Below are 24969 nucleotides of genomic sequence, written 5' to 3'. Positions count from 1 at the left end.
TGCTCTGCCGCCCGCACGGGAGAGAAGTCCCTCCTCAGGCTGAGATGGAACATCCTGTGGTCACGTTTGTGCCCGTTCCCTCTTCTCCTGTCACTGGGCACCACTGAACAAAGACCGTTCCCATCCCCCGGCACCCGCCCTTGAAGGACTGATAAGCGTTGATAAGACCCCCCCTCAGCCTTCTCTTCTCCAGACTGAACAGCCCCACGTCCCTCAGCCTCTCCTCAGCAGAGAGATGCTCCAGTCCCCTCCTCATCTCCGCAGTCCTTTGTGTCACGGGGCTGCCGCTCTCCTGTCCTGACACAACCACCTCCCCCCATGGCCACTTGCCCCCCCGGGCACCCGGACCTGGGGAGGGTTGCATGTTGGCCTCTAGCACGGGTGCAGGTACCCGGTTCTGGGGTGGGGGCGGTGGGCTCTGCCGGGGGGAGGTGGTGCCCAAGAGCCGGTGCCGGCAGCGCTGTAACTCCTGTGGTGGTTGGGAATCTCTTGCAGCCCCCTGATGTTGAACGACAGCAGTTCAGCACATTCCATGCCGAAATACAGTCGCCAGTACTCCTTGGAGCACGTCCACGGCTCGTCCCCATACGCAGTGAGTATGCTGTGCACGCCTGGCCTTGGAGAGGGGGACAAGGACACAGCTTCGCGGGGACGGACCCGTTTTGGGCTCTTCCCCAGCTGGTCTTGCCTTTGTACAACCATTTGCTCACCACCTCTTTGTTTCGTTTGGCCGAGTATTCTAAGGTGGCAGCTGCGTTCCAGCTTAGCCAACGGGGAGAGAGAGCTGTTAGCTGGTAATTCTCCACGACGGTTGGGATGGGGCCGAGGACTTGGCTGGCAGACCAAGTGAGGAGCTATCTGAATTCCACTGAAAGCAGAGATGGGTGGAGGCGGTGCCTTCTTGCTTAGCTTACATCTGCTGACTTGGTCCATGTTTTGGTTTGGTCACACACGGAACACGCCTGATGTCAGTTAATGCCTGCTAATCGTTTGCTCATATCGCCTAATTAACGTGCGACCGTGTATGATTAGCGTTATTCCCTCCAAAGACGACTGCTTTTGCTCCGGGAAGGCGGTGTGGGTCAGAGCCTGGCCGAGACACGGACCTGAAGTAGCAAAGACCCGAGTGATGAGAGCTGACGCGTGTCCGTGGAGGTAGGGAGCAAGGTGGGGAGAGCGGCGCAAAGCCAACCGGTGCTCGTGCACAGAGTGATCCCCAGCGTAGGTGAGGTTGTGTCGCATTAAAGCCTTGGGATGAGAGAGCAGGCGGCAGCTTCCGAGGTGAAGGAACCTCCTGCAAGACGCGGTCAATGCATAGTCCAGAAGAAACGAGTCTGTAGTTGGACGGGGACGTTGGTCGGACCTCGGCCTCGCTGCGGTGGGTGAATGCCGTACCTGCCCGGCTGCGGGGTGCGCCTCACCGGCTGCCTGCAGGAGGTGGCCTCGCAGCGACGCCGTCTTCTAGGAGGGGTCTCTGCACAGGGATGCTCTGGACGGTCCTCCAAATTGCTGCTGGATCCCAGTGAATCCTGAGGTTTTGTCTATACTCTCCCATCCTTTTGATGTGCTGCTTCCCCTGACTGGTCAATGGCCGGTGAACACGAGGACTCTCTTCCAAACCCATTGAAGCTGTCCCTGAATCCTCTTCCAGATGAGCGACAGACTTGCTCCCCGGCCTGTGCGTGTTGCGTCTGCTCGGCCTCGGAAGCGGCGGAGGGGAGCGGGATCGCTCACGCTGCTATTTCCCTTTCGACCTGGTAGCTGCAGTGTGCCTGCGCGTACACCCCGCTGTCCTGACGCTGCACGATGCTTTGAATGCCGAGAACTGCCTGTCTTCGTGCCCTGCAGGTCTCAAACGGCGGGATCCGATTTACCACGAGGACGGGAAGACTCATCCCGTGCCCCGGGAGCCGGAAAGCCGCGTCGGTGGCGCTCCCTGAGGGCGAGCTGGCTGGCTCAGCGCTTCCAGCCGACGGGAGAGCTGTGACACACTTGGTCACTGGTTGCTTTTAATCATCTCAGGACTATGTTAATCCACGAAATCCCAACAACTTGACCCGGTTGTTTTCCTTTTAGGCGCTCTGTTTGATCTGGTTCGTATTAGTGCGTGCCCTGGGAAACTGCAGCGCTTAAATTCGGGGCGTCTCTCTTGGTCTGCGGCACCCCCGCTTGCCTGGCGTGGGAAAGCCAGACGGTGTTTCGTGGCCAAAGCTGTTGCTTGAATCGGGACTCTTTTTTTATACTGATCCTCTGGCGGTCCAGGAGCGGAGCTTTACAGCTGGGAACGTAGCTAAGCTTTCCTGTTGGCTGTTTGTAGCAAAATAAAAGCTGTCCCCAATTCCAAGGTACGATGCTGCCCGCGCTGCTGCAGGGACGTCCCGTTCGGGACAGCGGGTTCAAGCCGCTGGCCCCTGGCATCGACCTGCCCCGCTGCGCCAGGGCCATCCCGATGAATTTTTTTAGCAGGGAACCAAAATAGCTAAGCCCCATTAAAGAGCTCTCCTGCAGTCAGACCACCCTCTGTGGCGGCTCTCTGTTCCCGTTCCAGCTCCCGGCTAATCCTGTGATCACTCTTTTTTTTTTTTTTTAAAGTGCCTTTATTCTCGCGTGCAGCAAACGCTTCCACAGAACCACCGGGAGCTCTTCCAGGTATTACCGGACTGTCCCAATTATGGGAATCACAGGTGGTCATCCTTTCTCATGCTTTCGGGTTTGTGATTTTCGGCTCCAAACAGAACTCAGAAATGATAGTTGGGCACTGTTTCAGAGCGCGCTGCCAACAAGCACGCTGGCTCCTGACGCTGCCGTAGCCCCTGCTTCGACTGTGGAAAAAAAATAATGGTGTTTTCACAAGGAGATGGTTAACGTGGCTTCAGACCTTTGTGGGGGTGAGGCATGGACAGTCCTGACCTCGACACAGCTGAGATCGATCCTGTGCCGCTCATCAAGACTCGATCTCACAGCGCTGCTGCCAAGTAGCAGCTCCCTCTGTACCCCGGTGATTCTGCATCTGTGTAACTGCCGCCACATCACCGTGCCCTTTTTCGCTCAAAAATGCAACCTCGGACTTGCAGAAACAAGAGGTAGCCCAAAAGTCGTGGTCCAGAGGAGGCACCGTGGCGCGTTAGGAGGACGGCGTGCTGTCTGCCCGCTCCTTGGTGCACGTGCTGGGCGCAGCTGGCGCTTCGGGTTTTATAGACGTTTCGCATCGGTGGGTGCCTGTTTATCGGTGAGCACAGTGCCGGACAGGAGCGCTCCTGCTCGCAGGACAGGTCCGCTGGGCGGGAGGCTGGTGCCTACGGAGGTGGGGATGCGACCTCTCCAGGCAAGCCTACGGGCAGAGAGGCTGCAGAGCATCTCCGCGTGTCCCCGAGTACCACCTGGCATGTAGGGAGATGCAGTTACGTTCGGTTACTCTTTTTAATTACGAGGGAGCTGCGGGGGTGTATCCGCACTGGTGTCTAGGCTGTGCTTAAGCGGCGATCCAGAAGGTTAACGCAGTGCCGGTGTGAGCCCAATTACGGTGCGTGCTGCAGGGGCGAGCGTTAAGAGAGACAGTCAAATATTGACCTGCAGGTAAGGAAGGAGCAGGGTTTTCCCTGGGTACCGCTCGGTGTGACCTTCGCTGACTGTCGAAGCGTCAGGAGATGGCTCCGAAGGAGGAGAGTGGGTGAGTTCACGGGTCAGCTCAAAGCTGAGGGCAGCCGTGAGAATCTGAGCGGAATCTCTTACCCTCTCTTCTCGTCCCCCCATGGTTTTCTGACTCCGGGGCGCATCTTCTAATCTACAGTTCACTTTGTGTCCCGCACTGACACACGAAGAGGAGAGAGGGATCGGGTTCGCTCAGACGTCTCGGTTAGTTTGCTCCTTAGCAAGGCTGATACCAAAATGCAAACGTTCCACGTTGCTGTTACCAGCGTGGGAATCGTGTATATCCTACATCTGTAGATCTCAGCCGGAGGAATTTCATCTTTCATTTAAGAAAAAAAGAATGGAGTTTAGCAGGAGGGGAAAGCTGAAAATCTAATCTTCTGAAAACCCAAGTGTTGAGTGATCCAGAGAAAAAATCCAATATTTTTACTTTCTAAATTCCGTAATTTCCAAGAAAATGAAGTTTACGGAACAGAAGTCCCAATTTTAATCCTTTTTGTAGTGCTTTGGGTTGGCAACGCTGTATTTCTAGGCATCCTGTTCAGTCCCATGTTGCCTTCTTGCTTGGGTGGGTCGGGGTCTTGGTCTGTTCTGACGTGCCCCCTTCCGCTCCATCTGCCATACCTGGAGCACCGTACGGAACGCGCCTAGTGCTTCACACCGCGAATGCTGTGATTGTCATTTCAGGCTTCTTCCCCCGCATATAGTGGCTCCAACCTGTATTCCCCGGATTCTTCAGCCAACTCTGGTCCCATTATCTCTGACGTGACCGAGCTAGCCCAGTCCAGCCCGTCGGCATCTCCCAGCGGCAGTCTCGATGAAAGGTATGCTGTTGCTCTCATCAAATCTGAAGCTGTCTGCACAGGGAGAGTGTGTTTCCCAATGAGCTCAGGATTGTGCCCCTCTGCTGCGCTCCGCTCTGCTCTGGGGAGAGCCCCCCACAGTGCTGCCTCCAGCTCGGGGGGTCCCAGCATCACAAGGACATGGACCTGCTGGAGCGGGGCCAGAGGAGGCCCCCGAGATGCTGGGAGGGCTGGAGCCCCTCCGCTGGGAGGACGGGCTGGGAGAGGTGGGGGGGTCAGCCTGGAGAAGAGAAGGCTCCGCGCAGACCTCCGAGCCCCTTCCAGTGCCTAAAGGGGCTCCGGGAGAGCTGGGGGGGGACTCTGGGTCAGGGGGGGCAGCCGTGGGACGAGGGGGAGCGGTTTGACGCTGACAGAGGGGAGACTGAGAGGAGATGTGAGGAAGAACTTGTGGGCTGTGCGGGCGCTGAGCCCCTGGCGCAGGGTGCCCCGAGAAGCTGTGGCTGCCCCATCCCTGGGGGTGTTCAAGGCCGGGTTGGACGGGGCTGGGAGCGACCTGGGCTGGGGGGAGGTGGCCCTGCCCAGGGCAGGGGGGGACTCGGTGGCCTTTGAAGGTCCCTTCAACCCAAACCATTGGGTGATTCAGTCCTGTTTACCTTATCGGGACTTCACAGGAAGTTGGACCTGTCCCTCCAGGGTTGTCTCCTCCAGGACACTGCCCTCTCAGCACATTTTTGGTTGGGCGGGTGGGTTTCGTTCAGCTTTAATTCTGTTTTCCAAACAACACTTACTCCTCTGCCTGCCCTGTTTAGTGCAAACCGGTCCGGAGGAGTCACAGTTCAGTTTCCACAAGGAAACCCTCTTCATTGGCCTGTGTTCCGTCCTGTGAAATTCCCGACATCCCGGGCGCAGGGTTAGCTCTGCTCTGCCCTTGCAAACTTGCTGCAGAGAGGGGGAGGTGCAGAAAGCACCTTCATTCCCAAATAATTGAGAATAACAATGACAGCTCTGTCCCAAACTGCACGGGTGAAGAGGCTGAGAATCTGTAGGAAATACCGGTCCGCCGGTACCCAGCAGCGGCGCTCAGCTCAGATTTACAGCCCTGAGCAGAGGTGAGAGCTGTCCTGAGATGCCATAGGCAATACTCAGCCTTGTGTGTCTCTGCCGACGCCGTTCTGCATCGGCGATCGCCCCTCGGCGCGGCACGCAGCCCTCGCTCCCCGCAGCCCCGCTCCCACCAGGCGTCGCCAACTCTCCGACTCTTCGAGCCGCCCCGGGCAAGAAGGGCCCATCTTTCCTCTGCACCTTGTGGTCTCCCGACTCCGATTTTTGTCCTCTTTAATAGGTTATTCCTGGCATTGGCACTTCCCCCGAGGTGCTGAGTCACCCACAAATGCCATTTATTGCCTTTAATACCCTCTGCCAGGAACACTCGCTCTTAAATACAGACCATATGTTTGCTTAATGGCCCTTTGCTCCGTCCTTTTGTAGTTGCTGTCCTTCCCAGTAGGGCCAATTGCGCCTCTTACACCCCCGAATCGGTGAGTTCAGATGGTAAAATTAGGGCTGACCAAAGAAGCCGTCTTCCCTTCCTATAAAAACAGTACGTCTGAAAACGCCTGCGGGCTGCGTACAAGGTCGGCGCCGGGCTCTGCGCAAAGGCATCGCTGCGCTGACCTGCTGAGAGCAGTGACGGCGCTACAGCCCCTGCTGCGGTGAGGGTCATGTCATGCCCGTCTCAGTAGTGACTTTAAAAAAGGGTATATACACTCTGCTACTTCTGTACCGTTTAGACTATGTCCGCGTCAAAAGCTGTGTTGTTTTAACTACTGTTAAGGAAAAATCGCACCCTCCTTCCAACTCCCGTCCCCGCACGGAGCTGACTGCGCGGCAGGTCCCGGGCTGAGCAGCCTCACAGACCTTTAGCCACAAGAAACGCGCTGAGATTGCAGTAACAGCAGAAGCCGTTGATGCGTCAGGGGAGCTGATTAGGGTCGGAATCAGAGAAGAAATATTTAGGTACTCATTCAACCTCATCTTTATAGCTGACTCTGGAGGCTTTGCATGTGAAAAGGCAACAGCGGTCACGAGGACTCGTTTGCCCTATTGTGTGGAAGCAGATCTTAGAAATCCGGAATGTGCTGATACAAGGTTTTTACCAGTTTTCTTTTCTGTTTCTCGCAGGAGTAGTCCTGTGGTCCGTATCAAAGAAGAACCCCCCAGTCCCGCCCGCAGCCCCCAGATAGAGGAGGCCAGCCCAGGGAACCCTCCTGCGGTCGAAACTCCTCTGTCCCCCTCCACGTTCATTGACTCCATCCTGCAGGAGAATGAACCCAGCACTACCACCGCGGCAGCCGGCGACAGCACCACGCAGCCTCAGCCCCAGGAAAAGTGCCTCAGCGTTGCCTGCCTCGACAAGTAAGTGCTGTGCGGAGACGGGCCGAGCTCAGCCCTTTGCCAGCCCTCCCACCGCTCTGGACCGTTAAGCTTTGAAAGCGGCTAGCAACCCGGGCTGCCAGCCAGCTTTGGAAGCAAAGGTGGTCATTTGTCCATCGTGGCTCTCTCCCTGCAAGTGCCAGGGTGGGCGTTTTGCTCTCCCGTTCCTGTTCCGCTCGGAGCAACGAGTGTAGCCCAGCACCCGCCCCCACGCACGGAATTGAACCCCTCTGCGTGGGGACCCAGCGCTCCGCTGCGAGGGGCCGCGTGGCGTGCCAAAATAAGACTGGATGAGAATGGCTGTGCTGAATAAGGGCTTGCTCAAACTGCCCCCTCCTCCAGCGCAGGAACGGGTCGCTGTAAGGTCAGCCGTGTTTCATCTCAGACCCAGCGCATCCTCGCCGTGTAAAAGCTTCTGCATTGTATTTGCGGTCCGAGGGCAGCTGCCGGGCACACAGGGCAGGCGGCTTCCAGTATTGCCTGCTGGAAGCTCTCATCCCAGTGGGGCTGCCTGTAGGTGAGACTCGGAACCGCTGTGGGCAGCGTCTCTCCGTGAGCCTCCTCGCGGTAGCACTGCCCCCCGCGGTGTCTCTGCTTTTGCCTGTCCCAACTGCCCTCCACGTTAACAGGAGAGGAAAATTCGCATCAAACTGTGATTTGCCCACCTACTTCTCGTCACGGGGAACACATTCTTCCACTCAGCCTCTGGACTCACACAGCTTGCATCAAACTTAGGCTGGGCTCGGTGGGTGGCAGGCTGAACGCTGACGGGCGGCTTTTTATTAGGGATCAGATGTGTAGTTTTATGTCTTTTATCACCACACAGCGCTCACAGAGGCAACTGCAAGCGTGGGGATGAAAAAATAGAAAGTTGTTTATCCGTATCGAACGGTCAGGGACTTCTCCCTCGACCGTGCTGAGATCTCGGCCGCTTCTCAGGTCTCGGCCACTTCCCGTTCTCACCGTGTGCTGGGCAAAACAGAGTATGGGAATTCAGGTATTCCCTCTGAATGCCAGGACAGTCTTTCTGTCCTTCAAGGATAAAAGCCATTTGGGGAAGGCACGGTTAGTTTCGGGGTCCTGGCAGGCAGCAGAGAGCTCTCGCAGCCAGAAGGCTGCTCTGGACCCGCGCACCCCAGGTGACGGGGCTGTGACCTGCGCGTGATTTCTGTGTTAGCCGTCGCTGTTCAGAGCTGTAGTGCCGTAGCTCTAGGTGGAAAAGGGACAAAACCCGTGGAAGAAGCCCTCTGCCTTTAACACTACACAGTGAGGGCAGAGAGGGCCGAGGGCTGCCCCGGCGCGGCAGGCGGCGCAGCGCAGGGGAGCGGGCTTTGCTGCCTTCGCACCGCAGAGACAGGCGGAGTCAGGAGACGCCTGCTCGCTCCTGCCGCTTGGCCTTGGAGGAGGTGTTTGTCTGTAGCTTCACCTATTTATAGACCTGTCCAGGACACCGCGATGCATCTCGCCCAGACCAGCCGTCCTTAAAAAGAGACAGATTTTATTGTACAGCTCATCAGGAGCTGCAACTGGCCGTTTAAAAGGTAATAAAAATGAAAAGAGAAAAAAGTGCTGCTGAGAGCGTCTCTGAACTATTTAGGACTCTCGCGGGCGGTGCAGAAGCAGGCGAAGGACACAGAAAACATTTGCCCCCTGTCCCTGCGGAGAGCGAGCTCCACGCTTCGTCTCAGAGAGCTCCTTAGAACCTTCTTTCGGTGCCCTCTTACTCCTGCATTTTTGCAAGCGACGCTGTACTTCTCTCATCCATTTCAGTTCCTTTAGAGGGCATTCCAGAAGGAAGGAATGTGGCCAGTAAGGCTTCCCAGCCGTGCAGTACCCCTCTGTCCATCACTCGGCTCCCAGCCTGTTTGCCACAGGAATTTGTGAAAGGAGAGTTGTGGCATCCCGTGGTGGAGCCCGTGGGCACACGGTGCCCGGCAGAGCGCAGCCCTTTAACAGCAAATCTGTCCCTGCCCTGGGGAGTGTGACGGCAAAGTGTAAATAATAAGAGGGATCCCCAACCTCTGCTCTCCCCGGGCTTGGATGGTACGAGCTTTGTGCCTCAGCGTCTCCGCGGGCAGCGTTGTTTGTGGGGTTTCTGAACTCCCGGTGTCCTTTTACGTCAGAGGAGTGTAAACTCGTAGAAGGGGGTCAGCACTCGCAGCGTGCCGAGGCCTCGGCTCCTTTCCCGGTGTCACTGCAGCTGCCCCGCGTCTGCTCGAGCAGAGCAGCGGTGGAAGGCTCCGGGGAGACCTTACAGTGGCCTTTCAGTACTTGAGGGGGCTGATAAGAAAGATGGGGACAGACATTTTAGCAGGGCCTGCAGAGATAGGACAAGGGGTGATGGCTTTAAACTGACAGAGGGGGGATTCAGACTAGATATAAGGAAGAAATTCTTTACTGTGAGCCCCTGGCGCAGGGTGCCCCGAGAAGCTGTGGCTGCCCCATCCCTGGGGGTGTTCAAGGCCGGGTTGGACGGGGCTGGGAGCGACCTGGGCTGGGGGGGGTGGCCCTGCCCAGGGCAGGGGGGGACTCGATGGCCTTTCAAGGTCCCTTCAGCCCAAACCATCTGTGATTCCATGATTCTAAGCCTCCCAGCAGTTGTAGGTGCCCAGTGGGAAGCGGAATGACCAGAGCACAGATTGCACTGAGATACTGAAGAGGCAGAAGGGATGACTTGCTAATTGAAGTGCTGGCAGAGAGCTGTTTTAACTGGGCAGGACGCTGCTAGTCACATCCCCAGGAGAGTCTCAGACCCTGCTCCAGAGTCTTCTCAGCGCCCCGTGCCACAGCAGGCGGCCCCTCCGTGTGCCCCATCCCGCGGTCGGAGCTCAGCCCTTGCTCCTCAGGCTTTGGGACCGGACAAGCCGCGTGTCCTGGTGCGCCGTCTGCGCCGCGCTGAGGATGTGACACTGTGCAGCGCCCCTTCTCTGAGGCTTCTCTTAAATTCTCAGGAGTTTACTCATCGTGTTGAGGTGCAGCTAATAAGGGAAGTGTTTACTGATGGCAGGTGACTTCACAGTATAGCAGGGGCGCCCGAACGCCGCTCGCTTGACCCAGGCACTGACAGCCTGCCAAGGAGTCTCAGCGATAACCTGTTTTTCATCACATGAAGCATGTTTCGGTTGTTCTCAAATTTATTGGAGAAGAGCAGCCCGTAAGACTGCAGGTCACAGCATGCGGTGCCTCTTTGTGAGCCACGCGGGCTGTTATTTAAGCCACAAGGCATCCTTTGTCCGAGGGAATTTCATCTGAACTGAGAATTACCTCCTGTGACCAACAGTGGTTTAGCAGCCGGTGACAGTACTGAGAGTCGGGCAATAAAAGGGAATGTGTGCATGGAAACACTTGACGGCATTGCCCAAACATCATCCACCATCCACCCGGGGACCCTCGTGAGCCGCTTTACAAGAGCCAAAGCCCACTGTGTGCTGAAAGACGTCAACACCTACATTATTAACATATCGTGTATATCCCAGTCTGTCTAAACGGAGCGTTGTGTGCTGCTGTTCTCCCAGAGCTTCGGTGCCCCGTTAGAGGTGACACCGACTCTGGTCCCCGCGGCAGTGCCACCCTGCAGACATTAACTCAGCCCACCCACGCCCAGAGTAGTTTGTCACGCTGAGAAGCTTCTAACTGCGCTTGGCTGTGCTGTACCGAACCTGCGCTGTCCTCACTTGCTTTTGCGGGGCTGTCTGTTTTCACGTTTGTTTTTTTGTTGCTCGTAACAATTCTGCCGGCCTGACACCGCTTCCCCGCTTGGAAAGCGCTGCGGGGCCGTGAGCGCAGCGCGTCCCACGCCGCTTAAAGCGCAGGAGCATGGTCGATTAACCCTTCTTGCCTTTGAACGTGACAACCGTTTCATTCCTGAAAGTGCCTGATTGTGAGTCTTTTGAATCTAGTATCCTCTTCTGTTTGTATTTTTCAGTTTGACTCGCACTCCGCAGATGTCAGAGGTCACTCGTCTTTGCCCCAGTTCTTCCTCTTCCTCACTTCATTGCAGATCACAGCAAGGGTTAGCATTTCGATAGCCGCTGTCCCCAAGCGTTGCGATTCTGGGCGAGAGAGCAGGGGAGCGCTGCCCCGAGCAGGGAGCTGCCGGCGCGCGGCAGGCAGCTTTCCTAACGGTATAGCTAGTATATCGACCAGGAGAGAGCTCGCTCTCAAAATTGGCACCGAGTGGCAGACTGCTCGGGCCAACTCCACGCAGCAACTGAACATAGTGAGTGGCCAGCGGAGGCGAAACCGCTTCTCATCCTTTTAGGTGGTCTTGGCAGGGAGGGGAGGGAAGTCTGCGCTGCTGCTGTCCGCCTTGTACCTGGGTTTGATGAATGGAAACTTCAGCCCTGGGAGCTGCCGGTTTGGTGTCTCTTGCCAGCACAAAATTCACACACCTCAGTAAGAGAGCGTTGCGCTGGAAAGCGATGGGAGCTCCGGGCTGGAACGGCTTTCCTGATGCATTTTCCGGTTTTGTGATAATGACAGAACAATGAAACTTCCCACTGCAAACCTGACCGCGCACCAAGATGCTGTTCTAATACAGCTTTTCCATAATAAAAAACATCCCAGATCGGGAGAAAATCCACCTAGGCCAGTAGCCCGCCTTCCACCATGGCTAACAGCAGGACCCTAGGGAAAACTGGCTGAAGTATTGCCCTTAAATGCTTGTAGATAACGTATGGAATAATGCAAAAGACCGATGTAATCTGGCTTGAGCTAAAATGCGTTTCTAAATTGGTGTCTCGTCCCCCTCGAGGGTTATGTCAGAGGTGGGCACTGCGGGAGTCGTTGCGTACTGCTCTGGTGGCTCTTTGCAGGCTGGTGGGACCCGGGACCGGCTGTCCTACACCCCGAGCCCAACTCCCACGTACACGGAGAAGCAACGCGGTGGCCTGGAGAGAGCGCTGGGTCCAGGGGACCACTTTTTCCCTACACAAATGTGATAATCGTTGACAAGCCGCTCTGTCTTCTGGCTTTTAGAAAGTGGAGCATTTGAAAAGGAAAGCGATACAAGGAAGAAAACCAGCTCTGTACATCTTCAGTGCTTCGAATTGGGAGGACTGGGGGCTGTGGGACCCCTAGAAGTGACTGGTGCCCAGTGGGTCATGTCTGGGAAGTAGCCAGCAGCCCGTACCTGGTCGGATTCGGGGCCAGAAGGGACGGGCAGCTCTGCTAGGGAGGGGAGCCGGGCTGGTGGCACTGGAAGCTGCTCCCTGCGAAAGCACTGCCGGTGCCTGATGGAGACCCCAGAACCCAGCGCTGGAGCTCAGCCGCTCCACAGGAGCTCCGGTCCTTCCTGGGAAGGATGTTCTCCTCGTGGCGGTGGATCGCGGTGGTGCTGGGCGCTGGCTGGGCTTGCGGGCAGCTGCATTGCTGGAACGCGCGTGGCAGGGGTGGCAGCAGGCAGCGCCGGAGGCATCGCGAGGGACTGGCAGGTGGAGGTCTCTCATCAGCGTCCGTATCAAAACGTGCCTTTTTTTCCCCCCAATAAAAAGCTGCCGCTCCTGACTGCCAGCTCAACTGGTTCCCGGTGGAGGGAGAGGCAGGTCGCGTGCTTTCTGCTGCCTCCATCAGTCATCACAAGGGTGGCACGGTCGATGGCTTTGGCGCAGCGTGCCCTGGCTCGCGCACCCGGTGTCCGGGGCCACCGTGGCATCGGTATTAAACACGTCTTTCTGCCGGGGAAGAGAGGCGGACCCACGGAGAGCAGATCTGTTGAGTTAGAAGGTGCTATTTTTACATAACCACTTCTCAGACTGTAAAACAGCCCACACAGCGCGAGACCACACCGCGCAGGCTGCCTCCCGTCACTTCATCAGATGGAAACTCAGCCGGCGAGGGTCTCGCGAGAGCCCGCGCTCCGCGGGGCCGCCCCGGCAGCCGAGGAAGCGGCGCTGGAGGAGCGGGGCGCGCTGCGTAGCCGGGCTTTGTTAATTCTTGCGAGGTGGCGGGCGGCGAGACCCGGGCAGCTTGCTGCGAAGGTGCAAAGCTCGGGGACGGTCCGTGTGACGGGGAAAGCAGAGCCGGGCAGTGCATCTCAGGGTTATTCTTTACCTCCAAAATCTTGCCAGTCCCCCTTTCCCTGCGCGCCCGCATCCCTGGGGACAGGCAAAGCTCTTCTGTGTCAGCGTCACCAATCCCGTATCATCCATCCTGTGCCCGTCACGCTTTCTAGGGATTCTGCCATAGGTTTGCGGGGCCTGGCGCAGGTTATGTGGGACACGGCGATTCGGTGGGACCCTCGTGTCGGAGCTCCCTGTCCCTTCCCTGGGTTGATGCAGCCCAGTGCAGACGCTGCTTCTGGTTCTCCGGTCCCGGAAAGCATGCCCTGCTCTTCCCTGGGCTGCGGGCGGCGGGGAAGGCTCTGTGCCGGAGTCTCAGCTTTGAAGAGAAGGTGTTGATCTCTCAGAACTGGAGATGGTCTCCTCGCGTTCAGAGCCTGGCCTCTCTCGGGGGCACCGGGAGCCCCTGGCCGCCTTCCTCGGCACGCGCGGCTCGGGCCGCTCCGCTGGGCTGCCGGGCTTTAGGGACACGGGCACACACCTCTCAGTGCAGCAACCTCGGCTCTCTCCTGGAGACACTGCTTCCTCTTGCTTCAACTGGCAACACACTTGAAAAATTAAGGAAAAACTGTGTTCCTCCAGGGAATCACGCTCCCTCTTACTTCCCTGCCCTGTGAGCATTTTTTGATGGCAAACCGAGCCCGGCGTCGGCTGTGGCTCAGCACACACGGAGCGGGACCAGCAGCGAGAGGGTCTTCTCTCCAGCAGTACTGGAACCAGACAGCAACGACCAATTTCCAGTTCAGCGTGGAAAGCAGCGGCTCAGAGGCCCCTTCGCCCCTTCTGCAAAGAAGCAGGGAGACTTGCTTCGAGGGTCTGGAGTTTGTCAGTGGTCTAATCCCGGTGTCGCTTTTTGCATGATCTGGAGCGTACCCCTGTGTGGACTCCGTCCCCGCGAGGGGTGGAAGGAGAAGCTGGTCACTGGTGGGGTTTCTAAAGATACCCTGGCTGGGACTGGTCTGTTCCCCGCTCCTGGATGCTGCTAATGGTGGGATTGCTGCACGTCCCTGAAATCCATCCATCACACCTCCTGTGCTGTGAGGACTTCGGAAGTCATTTAAAAGCACAAAACTTGGATAACTCATTTATTTGCCGCGTGTCCGTGGATCTTAGTTCTAAAAAAAAAGAGTTACAGAACTCTGCAGCTCCCGTTTGCGTGCACGGGAGAGGCAGGGCAGGAATGTGTCCACGGGCTGCGTCTGCAGCCAGCTTTCCTGCGGCCCCGAGCAGGGTATTCCCAGAATGAGGATATTTGTTGTTCTGGCAGGATGCTCATTCCTGCTGCGAGGCTTGCCGAGCTGCGATGTGACCTTGCCGCCTCTTTTTTTCGTTTTCTGCAGCGGTGGCGAAACAGACTCGATTTTGTAACCTTCCTGCTGTAGGATGAGAGAACGTCAACGCTCTGGAGCAACAAGCCGGGGAGGTTCGTGTGAGCTGCGCTGGCCCGTGGGCGCCTGAGCCGGCCGAGGACCGGGACCTGCGGCTGCTCTGGCTGAGTCGGGTGTTTGCAGGGTCGGGGATGGTCCGTCTCCCAACGGGATCATCACGGAAAGGCTCCTCTGCGGGATGCTGGTGGCCGTGGTAGTCGGGGGGACGAACTCCACGGCAGGTACAGAGCCTCCAAGAAGAGAAGGAGCTTCCTGGCGTTTTTCTAATTCACGTGAGACTGAAAACCGCGGCTTTCCTCTTTGCCTGGTGCTTGTGCACGTCCACCCGTGCCTCTCTGACATCTTCCCCTGCAGCTGCCGGTACTGGGGCTCCCTGTGCGGGACCTGCACCGCTCCCCCCTCCCGAGCACCCGCAGTAGCCAAAAAGAGCCTTTCTAAGACAGAGAACGTGGTGGATCCAACGCAAGGCCACGCCAGAACGTCAATAACCTGAACCTGCTACTGCTAACGGTGCCAAATTTGGGGGCTTTTCATGGGTCAGGCGCCGGGCTATGAACAAACAGGACTGTTTTTCCCGCGAGTGCTCTTCGGAGAGCCGTGTAGGCTCTGTTGGTAGCACCGTGAGGTTCACATCACCCACTTTTCTTCTGTTATTCTGCAGCACCATGAACATGAACGCCACGAGCACGGTGGAACTAGAGAATAAGAGGGTGTGGGGTCCGTTCCCCACCTCGCCGTCCCCTCCGCAGCCCTTGCTGTCCCTCTGCCATCCGGATGACCGTTCTCTGGAGCTCGGCCTCGCAGCTCTGGGTCTTGAGTCAGTTCAGAACAACCTTTGCTGGGACTGCTCCTGCTCTGCCGCCCGCTTTGGTCTGCAGAGTTACCCCAGAGCTCTGTCGGAGGGAACGAGCGGTGTCCCCTGAGCTGGCCTGGTCTCTCTTATGGCTTGTGGGTTTGGCACCTCCGTGCCGCCCATCCCGGCACCGTGCCCGGTTTGCAGGTGGCTGCGGAGGGAGCCCGGCTCCGACAAGATACCGGCTTTCAGCGGGAGAGGTAGCTGAGAGGAATTGCACTGTTCATCCCCATCCTGCGCTCGCTGTTTGCCAGCAAGCGAGCCGTGATTTACGTGGGAGCTTGGTGCTTCTCCCCCCTGTGCCCCGCCGCGTCGCTGTACGCTCTGCGGTGCTGCCGGGAGCCGCGCGGGGCCGTGCGCAGGTCGGGATGCAGTGGGAAGGTTTGTTTCCCCAGGTACACGGACGCAGCTTTAGTTCTCTCCGTTGTTACTAGAAACTCCATCTCCAGCTGAACAAACAATGTTTTCCCCGTTGCCAGTCCAGATGCGGAGTTTTTTTGCTGGCCAGCGGTCGTCCCTTTGAAACTTTTCCCCCAAAGCGAGTTGTTGCAGGGCAGAAGGTTTGTTATCCCTTCTTTGGCACGTCTCTGCAAACCAGGCAGTGCCGAGCAGAGGCCGTCCTTGCGTTTGGACTGAAAAAGGGTCCGATGCAGCTGCACCGAGATCCCTGCCAGCCCGCGGCGGCCAGTGGTTACCAAGCCCCCTAACGGCAGAGCCTAAATGGCCCGCGGAAATCCTGGGGTTCCTCAGAAATTCCCCGTTTCTCGTCCGTCTGGGTTGCTCACCCTCGGACCTCTCGGGAACAGGTCCCAGCGGTGTCTCCAGGCTCAGGCCGGAGGACCGCGTGGAGAGAGGGAGAGAGCATCGCTGCTGTCTTGCACCGGAGCAGCCCGGCTCGCCGGCGGCTGGAGCTGGCGGCTGCGCAGAGCCAGGAGCCCCGGTCCCGCTCTCCTGCGGGGTCATAGGAGGGTTGCACAGTCCTGGGGTGGATAAAGTCCCCTTAGTAGCCCAGGACCTGGGAGAGGCTGCTCGGCGCTGATCGCCTGCGCTCCTCTTTCTTTTGCACAGGAATGAACTCAATGACCATCTGGACACCATCGATTCCAACCTGGATAACCTTCAGACGATGCTGACCACGCACGGCTTCAGCGTAGACACGAGCGCGCTGTTAGACGTGAGTATCGCCTCCCTCCTCCTGCCTGTCCTTCCAGGAGCGGGGCCCCAGCTGCGTCTGGCGGTACCATGTGCGTGTGGCGTGCGGTGGCAGATGGACCACGGTAGCTTCAACCATGAATGTCCACAGCACGCCTGCGTTTGCTTTCCTTCCCTACACTAATCATTCTTTCCTTTGGCAGCTGTTTAGCCCTTCAATGACGGTTACAGACATGAACCTTCCCGACCTGGACAGCAGCCTTGCCAGTGTGAGTAGCTGTTAAAAATCCCTCCATGCACACACAGCTGCCAGAATGAAGTGTGTCCTGCTGTTCCGCAGCAGCCTCTCCGTGTGATTAAAGGAAGGCTCTGACAGGCTCTGAAGAGCGGCCGGGCCGGCCCCAGCCCGAAGGGAGGGGATGCGGGAGAGAGGAGGAACGCGGAGCCCCGCGCAGGCTTGGGGAGCCACCGGGGGGAAATAATTCAATTAGCACTGCGGCTTTCTCTGAGCAGCTCGTACAGAGAGCCGGGCTACTTCATCATTCATACGCGGTTAATTAGGTGCTGAGACTTCCATCTCTCATGCGAGCTCTGCCCCCTGAACGTGGAAGTGCACCGAAGCCTGGAGAGCTGCATGTGGTTTCCATAAACCCTCCTTTTGACTCTCTGAAATTGTCAGGAGGTTTTCTCAAGGCGAACTCCATCATGTGCTGTCTTATTTATTTTATTTGCTTGCGTATCATCAGCGCTGAACGCCGCGCAAGGCACTAACGCGGACTCTCCTTGCAAGAGCCAGTGTTGCCCGATAAAATGATTTTTTCGTGAGATGATGCTGATGAGCCAAACACAGCATTTCGCGGCTGCATTGAGAAGGCGCTTGGAGCGGTGGGGTGGAAGTTACGGTCAAAACCGAAGTGTCTACGGACCCTCAGAGTAGCCGGTAGCCCGACCAGCGGGGTGCTGCCAGGCTGGGGCAGAGCCAGGTCCTTCTCCCTGCCCCGGTTCCGAGCAGCCTCTGGAGCCCCCGTGTTGCGCCGGCTCCGTGCACCCCCGGTGCTCGGGCGGCAGCGCTGGCCCCGCTCTGCCCTGGCACCTGGATCGGTGTCTGCGCAAAACGCAACAACTCCGTGAGAAAAACTGAGAGGGGGACGGAGATAAAAACCAGCTCAGATGCTGTGGTGGGTGCAGGAGAGGGAGTCTGGGCCAGATCAGACCGAGCGCGGGGGCTCCTGGTCCAGTTGGTAGAGCGAGCAGGAGACCCTCAGCCGGTCTCTAACCCCTCCTTCCCCCCGACTCTGGGCGGGGTTTTATCTGAAAAAGCACAAAGGGATCTTCTGTTTTTTCCCCCCAGTGCAGAACAGGGAACACCTTGAAAGTTTTTGCGAAGCAGGAAAGCCCGAATTCAGTCTCCTTGCTGGGGACTTTGTGAGCCCGCAGGTGATGCGGCGTGTGCTGCTGGGGTGGCGGGGCAGAAGGTGTTAATGCCGGTGTTATGGAGCAGGGAGAGCACGGACGGCACCGTGCCCCTCTCCGAAGTACACCTTGGGAGACCTTGTGGCTTTTCCCTATGCCAGACAATCCCCACGAGCGATTTTGGGGTACGCCTTACCCTGCGCTGGAGAGGGGGTACACCTTCCCCTGCCCGGGACATGGGTAAAGCGCGGGGCAGCGGTTCGCAGTCAGGAATTCTGCGGCGTCTCTGGAGCGTGGCTCTCGCTGGACATTTCTCCACCTTTTGGCTTCTTCCTCCCGCCCAGCGGTGTGACGCAGATGCCCGACGGCTAGCCGAGTTCTTTGCGGGGTAAAAGGGGCTGTAGGGGGAAGTGCAAAGGTGCAGAGAACCGTTTCACACGTGTGCAGAGAAATACCCACCCCAAAAGCTGTTTAACCGCTTTCCTGACCGACTGGAAGCTCCGCTGCCGGCCGGGGCTGGGGCTGGCTGGGCAGGGAGCGCAGGGCGAGGGATTAGCGGGATTTGGGAGGAGAACGCCAGCAGCGAAGATTCAGTAATTCGGAAAGGGATTACTCCGTGTCGTTGAGCTGAGAGTTACACCGTGGAAAAATCTGGAAGCGGGATTTACTCAAGGAGCCCTTTGAAAGGCACAGCTTAGCTCTTCAGCGCGGGTAGTGTTGGGCTCAAGGTCACTCGGGTGTTATTTCTCCCTTCTCTGTAACGTTGGGTTTGTCTTCGCCCGGCCTTCGCGCTGCGGAGACCCTGCGCTGGCTGTACGGGGAGCTGCAGGGGTCCGACGTTGTGGCCGGACGGTGTGGGAAGACCCGTGCGCTCCCGGCGCTCCGCGCTTGCTTGGTGCCACTCGCTAAGCGGTAACAAAACCCGCTGGCTCCACATTTCCCTACTCGCTAAGGTGGCTTTTCCCCGGCAGCGGCTGCTGTAATCAGTAGCCGCGGGATTATTAGCTGACTGTAAATCCAGAGAGGGAAAGTGATCCCGCGGGAGAGTCTCAGCTCCAGCGGCGCCGGTGGTGAGTCCTGCTCTCGGTGCAGCCCTCCGGGATTAGCAGGCACAGCGCCGCGTTCCCCGGCCAACGTTGGCTCTGAGGGTGGCAGGGCTTCCTCCTGACCTGGCAGCGAGCGGAGCTTCTCAGGTGGGCACTGTGGGTTTCTCCCGCTTCCAAAGGTTTTCTTCCTTTAACGCTCAGCTTTTCCAGCCCCGTCGTGCCTGGGGGAGACGGGTGTGAAAGGGGATCGTGTCCGCAGCCACAGCCCCGGGCGCTCTGGCAGCTTGCCGGCTCCCGCAGCCCTCAGGTGCTTTAGTAGCTATAAGACTTCCAATAAATAAAAACAAATTTTAAAAAAAAGTCAAATCAAATGACTCATCACAAACGTGTCCTGAAGGCTTTCCCTGGGATTTTAGATCCCGGGATGCGGAGACGCTTCGTGCTGTACTCAAAGGGAGCGCTGCGGAGCGCGTAGGAGAGAGGATCTGTGAAACCGGGGTGGCGCGTCCCCCCCGGGAGCGGGAGCGCTGGGCACAGGCTGCGCCGTCGCCGACGAGCGGGTAAACCTCTGAGGGTCTCTCTCTGCCCCGGTGCGGCTTCGAGACTGTAAATCCCGTCTTGCTTTGCACAGTGCGTGCGTCGGGTTGGTCGGAGGCGGGCGCAGAGCGGAGCCGCGCGCGCCTGACCCGTGCAACGCCGCTCACCGACCCAACCTTTCTCCTTGCAGATTCAGGATCTCCTTTCGTCGCAGGAACAGCAGAAACCCGCGGAGACAGAGGCCGGCACAGCAGACACAGGTACCGGGCAGCCGTCTCGGCGTCCAGTGACTCGGTACCGTGAGAACTGAGGCTGTGGCCAAATCCTTTCTCCTCCCAAAAACCATATTTGGCTGAGAGAGATGAGGCTGTTGAGCACAGAAGAGAGAGAGGATGGAGAGGGTCTCAGCTGTACGCACGGATCCGTGGTGGGAGGGAATGAAGCAGAGGGAGCCGTGCTCTCCCCAGCGGTGCCCGGGGACAGGGCAGGGGGCCACGGCACAAATTGAAACACATGAAATTCCATCAAAATGCAAGAAACTGCTTTTTTTTTTACCATGAGGGTGGTCGAGCTCTGGCACAGGCTGCCCGGAGAGGCCGAGGAGCCTCCACCACGGCAGATCCTCACCCACGGCGCTGGGCAGCCTGCCATGGCCCAGCGCGCTCGAGGTCCCTGCCGGCCCCGGCCCTCCTGCGACGTCTGTCTGCGCGGAATCGCGTGGGCTGTCGCAGCGCTGCTCTTCCTTCGTGGCAGCAACGCCAGCACCCAGCTGGGGGCTCTGCATCCCACAGCCTGGTCAGGGCCTTCCCCCTGTGCTCCCGGCGTGTCTGCGGAGGCAGAGAAAAGCCCCTGGTCCCTCCCAGCGTGTCATAGAATCACCCAATGGTTTGGGCTGAAGGGACCTTCAAAGGCCAGTTCCCCCCCCTGCCCCGGGCAGGGCCACCTCCCCCCAGCCCAGGTCGCTCCCAGCCCCGTCCAACCCGGCCTTGAACACCCCCAGGGATGGGGCAGCCACAGCTTCTCGGGGCACCCTGCGCCAGGGGCTCAGCGCCCGCACAGCCCACAAGTTCTTCCTCACATCTCCTCTCAGTCTCCCCTCTGTCAGCGTCAAACCGCTCCCCCTCGTCCCACGGCTGCCCCCCCTGACCCAGAGTCCCTCCCCAGCTCTCCCGGAGCCCTTTTAGGCACTGGAAGGGGCTCGCAGGTCTGCGCGGAGCCTTCTCTTCTCCAGGCTGACCCCCCCACCTCTCCCAGCCCGTCCTCCCAGCAGAGGGGCTCCAGCCCTCGGATATCCCAGAGAGGGGGCAGGAACTCTGCTAAGGTCAAATTCTTGTTCTCGCTGATGTGCCAGAAGGCTTTGCCCAAGTCCTGGTGTCTCACGGCTCCAGTGGTGAGCAGCATGACTTGCAAGAGCGAGGCAGCAGTCACTGTTGGTTTCAGGAGCGAAATCTCGTCTCTTGTTCCACTTCCCGGCGGTCGGTTAGCTGGCTCTCCTCCCGAAAGGCGCTACCCTTGTGCGAACCCAACTCCCTCGTGCGAACCCAACTCCCTCGTGCAAACCCATCTCTCTCCCCGCAGGAAAGCAGCTGGTGCACTACACGGCCCAGCCCCTCTTCCTGGTGGACTCGAGCGCCGTCGACATGGGGAGCGGAGACCTGCCGATATTCTTCGAGCTGGGGGAAGGGCCGTATTTCACGGACGGAGACGAGTACTCGGAAGATCCCACCATCTCCCTCTTGTCGGGGACTGAGCAGCCCAAACCCAAGGACCCTGCGATATCCTAAGGCCCAGGGCAGGGTGGAAGAGAGGAAGAGAAAGAATAATAAGCACTAAAGGGAAATCCAGCCGTCAGCCTCCTCGCTTTGCACAGACATTGAAAGCTCTAAACACCCTCTGGTTCATGTTTGCTTCCCCCGGCACTGTGAGGATTTCATTTGTGTGTGTGCTTAATGAGGTGTTTTGAAATCTGCTTTAGATTCTAGCCACCCAGCGCTCCTCCAGTTTGGCGGCCGTCGGGGGGATCCGGGCTGTGCGAGAGCCCCCCCCCCCGCCCCAACCCCATCTCGGTGGTCGTCGCCCGACGTGCCGCGGAGGCTCGGCTGGGCACCGCTGCCGCGCCGGTGAGCGGGCAGGAGAACCCGGCTGGCCACAGAACCACCGGCTGCGCCGTGACGCTTGCGTTTCGTCCCGTGCCCTCCGCATCCCCGACACGCACCGACGCCGGCGGGGGCACGGCCGTGGGGCGCTCCTCCCGGGTGGGCAGACGGGGGAGCTTTTCCGAGGAAGGGAGTCCCCCCCCTCCACCCCTGTCCCCTTCCCCCTTCGCCCCCGGAGAGGCGGATGCGATGGTTTTTAAGAGAGAAATAAAAGTTTGCCGATGTGGCGCCGGTGGGTTGGATCCCGTTGTGGTCTCTGCCTTGCGGTCTGATCCCCGGGGGGGCTCCGCGTGCGCCCCGGAGCCCGGCCCCACCGCCTCGTTTTTATTTCCTCTTGCTCTGTGTGTTCCTTTTGATTTGTTCCTTTGGTTTTGTTTTCCTTTTGCTTAGCGGTAAGAATTTGTACATTTACACTTCAGATTGTTAATAGTAAAAACTGTATTTTGAATTTTTACATGAGAGAAGAAGAACCCACTTCTATCTATATATATATAAATATCTCTCTATATATATACATACAAATATATATAAAACAAATGGTCTGTCACCTGGTGGCTTTTCTATGGTTGAAAGCTTTTATTCTTGTCATCCGTTGGGGAAGCGGATGGGATAAAGGCCCAGGAATTGCCCGTCCTGCCCCCGGACGCCCTGCGCCGCGGAGCGAGGATCCCGGTGCCGCTGCCTGCTCCGGCGTCGGCCGTGCGGGAGCCGGAGGTGTCGCTGCGCTTCTCCCGTGGCCGCCGACAAAGCGTGAGTGTGTTTTCCGAGTCCTGCGCTGCGGGTCCCGTGCCTGAACCCCGGGCCGGCCTCCGGGGCTGAGTTTTCCAGGCTGTTTCAGAGGACGAGATGGCAGCGGGGCCCACGCCGACGCGCCGGAGGTCTGGTGGAGGCTGCGCACACCTTTTGGGGTGCTTTTTTTTTCCCAGAAAAAAAAAAAAAACAAAAAAAAAAACCAACAAACTAAAAAAATCTTCATTACGTTCAGAGCGTTCGAACCTCCCTCCGTCCCGCTCTCCTCCGCTCTGGGGTGGTGGCACGTGCTGCTCGGTCACCCCAAAGGCACAGAGGCATCTTGGTGTTGGGTTCAGCCGTAGCCGTGCTGCCGGCGAGGACAGGGGCAGGATGGACGTTGGGACAAGCCAGTGCCCTTTGCCACGAGGGCAGTGGTGGCAGCATCCAGGAGCTGCTCTCGGTGAGATCCGCCGTGGGTTGCTGCCCTTCCTGACCAGAGAAGACATCGCACTGGGCCAACTGGTTACCGTCACCTTGTCCAAAATGCAGCGCCTCTCCTCCGGAGCTCCCCGCCTGCCCCAGGGGACAGGGGGACCGGCACACCGGAGTCCCACAAGTGTCACACGTGTCTTGAAATGCACCATCGGGGACCTGGTGTGGGTGGTGCTGAGCTCGTAGGTGATGTCCCCGCTGTGCCTCACCCGGCAGTGAGGCACCAAAAGGGATTTGGGACCAAGTTGTGGCTTTGACCCCTCTGCTTTGAGGTCTGATCCGGGGAGGGGGACACGCTGATGCGTCATGGGACCAGCGCGTCTTGATGCACCATCATGTCAGCTTTACTCAGGTCACTTCTTCGTGCCGATGAGAATCTCCTCTCCACGTGACTGTGCTGCCTTCTCCGGGGCTGTCACGGTGACCCGCTCTGCTGTTACCCGTGGAGCTGCGGGGCAGAGATGGTGCCGGTTGTCCCCCACCCCTGGATATCCCTGCCCAGGAGAGGGGGTTGGACTCGATGGTCTTTAAGATCCCTTCCCACCCAAACCGGCGCGTGGTTCTGTGATGTCCCTGCACAGCAGATTGTCCATCCCGTGGCGTGGGGGACATTGGGCACCAGACCCCCCTCTCTGGCTCAGCCTGGCCTGTTCAGAGGTGTTGGCCCCTCCGAATGGTGGTGGCCTGTCCTGTGTCCAGCTTCACTGCCACCTCTCCCTGGGGACAGGGGACACATCCCACTCCTGCGGCCGCTGCACCAGCCCCCCTTTCCCCGGGACACCCGTCTCCCTCATTCCCTTTATGCCACGTTTGCCCTCGCTCCTCCTCTCTGTTAGCGCTTGAAATGGCTCCGCTTCCACCTTCCCCCAAGTTCCTTTGGGTTTCCCAAATCCTTTGGGTTTGGTTTCTTGGTTCTTTCCCCAAAGGTTGTCCATCCCGCACGACTGAAGTCATCCCCTCTGTGGACATCTATCTGCACTACCAACGACAGGTTCATCTTCCAGAGCAAGACCTGTGCCAGCAGACGGCAAGGGGAGGATGTCGCGTTCAAGATGAGACACGTGTGTGCGTTTGCCCCAAACTCGCGGGATTTGCAGGTCTGCGGTGCCGTGAGCCCGTGCGGCGGCCGAGGACCGTGGCCCCGACCCCGGGGCTCTGCTGCCCTTGGCCGCTGCGGTGACGGTGGGGCAACATGGGAGGACATGGCAGGATGGACACCCACTTCGGCGTGCGGGAGTGCTCCGCCGAGAGCCGCGTGTCTGGCGATCAGCTGAACGCAACTTTCTTCAACAGCCCAATTAAGCAATTAGAAATGGGCCGGGCGACGGCGTCCATGCGGAGGTGTGCCCCTCGCGGGGACCGGGGCTCAGCCCGCGCTGCGCAGCGTTTCCACAGTGGATGGACCAGGGGCACGGGGACGCTGAGGGAGCCGCGGTGATGGCAGCCACACGGTCAGCGGGGGGACGTGGACAGGGAGCCAGAGGGTCCCGCAGGACAGAGGACGCCTGGGGGTAGGACAGAGCGTGCAGCAGGGCCAGCCGGACAAGGCACTCTGCACCGGGTACATGGCGAGAAGGATGAGGGAGTGTCGTACCCTGTGTTCAGGATCGATGTGGCAGCTGGAAATGATCCCATTGCTTGAGAAGGTCATTAGAGAATCGCCCAAAGGTTTGGGTTGAAGGGACCTTCAAAGGCCATCGAGTCCCCCTCTGCCCTGGGCAGGGCCACCTCCCCCCAGCCCAGGTCGCTCCCAGCCCCGTCCAACCCGGCCTTGAACACCCCCAGGGATGGGGCAGCCACAGCTTCTCGGGGCACCCTGCTCACCACCCACACAGCCCAGTACTTCACAGAATCACAGAATGGTTTAGGTCGGAAAGGACCTTGAAGATCATTGAGTTCCAACCCCGCTGCCATAGGCAGGGCCACCTTCCCGTAGACCAGGTTGCCCAAGGCCACCTCCAGACTGGCCTTGAACACCTCCAGGGATGGCCTCAACAACCTCTCTGGGCAACCTGTCCCAGTGCCGCACCAAGTGAAAAACTTTTTCCTAATGTTCAATCTGAACCCGCCCTCTTCCAGTTTAAAGCCATTTCCCCTCGTCCTATCGCCACACGCCCCAGTAAAAAGTCCCTCCCCAGCTCTCCTGTAGGCCCCTTTAGGGACTGGAAGGCCTCAATAAGATCTCCCCAGAGCCTTCTCTTCTCCAGCCTGAACAGCCCCAACTCTTTCAGCCTCTCCTCATAGGAGAGGTGCT

General features: G+C 58.5%; 1 protein-coding gene across 3 annotated transcripts in view; it reads left to right on the top strand.

The window, feature by feature from the left end:
- Nucleotides 1-21726, top strand: part of HSF1 (heat shock transcription factor 1) — an 80987-nt gene extending 59261 nt beyond the window's left edge. Inside the window, exons 7-14 of one of the 3 annotated variants that reach the window (XM_082498864.1) lie at nt 496-592; nt 4339-4475; nt 6636-6869; nt 10813-10899; nt 16256-16361; nt 16543-16608; nt 19526-19595; nt 20914-21726. In XM_082498864.1, the coding sequence (XP_082354990.1) occupies nt 496-592; nt 4339-4475; nt 6636-6869; nt 10813-10899; nt 16256-16361; nt 16543-16608; nt 19526-19595; nt 20914-21119 (1003 nt within the window). In that variant the 3' untranslated portion in view covers nt 21120-21726. The remainder of the gene's footprint in view (nt 1-495; nt 593-4338; nt 4476-6635; nt 6870-10812; nt 10900-16255; nt 16362-16542; nt 16609-19525; nt 19596-20913) is intronic. The other 2 variants (XM_082498862.1, XM_082498863.1) reach the window with 2 other exon arrangements.
- Nucleotides 21727-24969: the final 3243 nt, after the last annotated feature.

The sequence above is a fragment of the Vanellus vanellus genome, assembly GCF_965231255.1.
Source record: "Vanellus vanellus genome assembly, chromosome: 2".
Taxonomy (NCBI): Eukaryota; Metazoa; Chordata; class Aves; order Charadriiformes; family Charadriidae; genus Vanellus; species Vanellus vanellus.
This window is presented reverse-complemented; position numbering and strand designations above follow the sequence as displayed.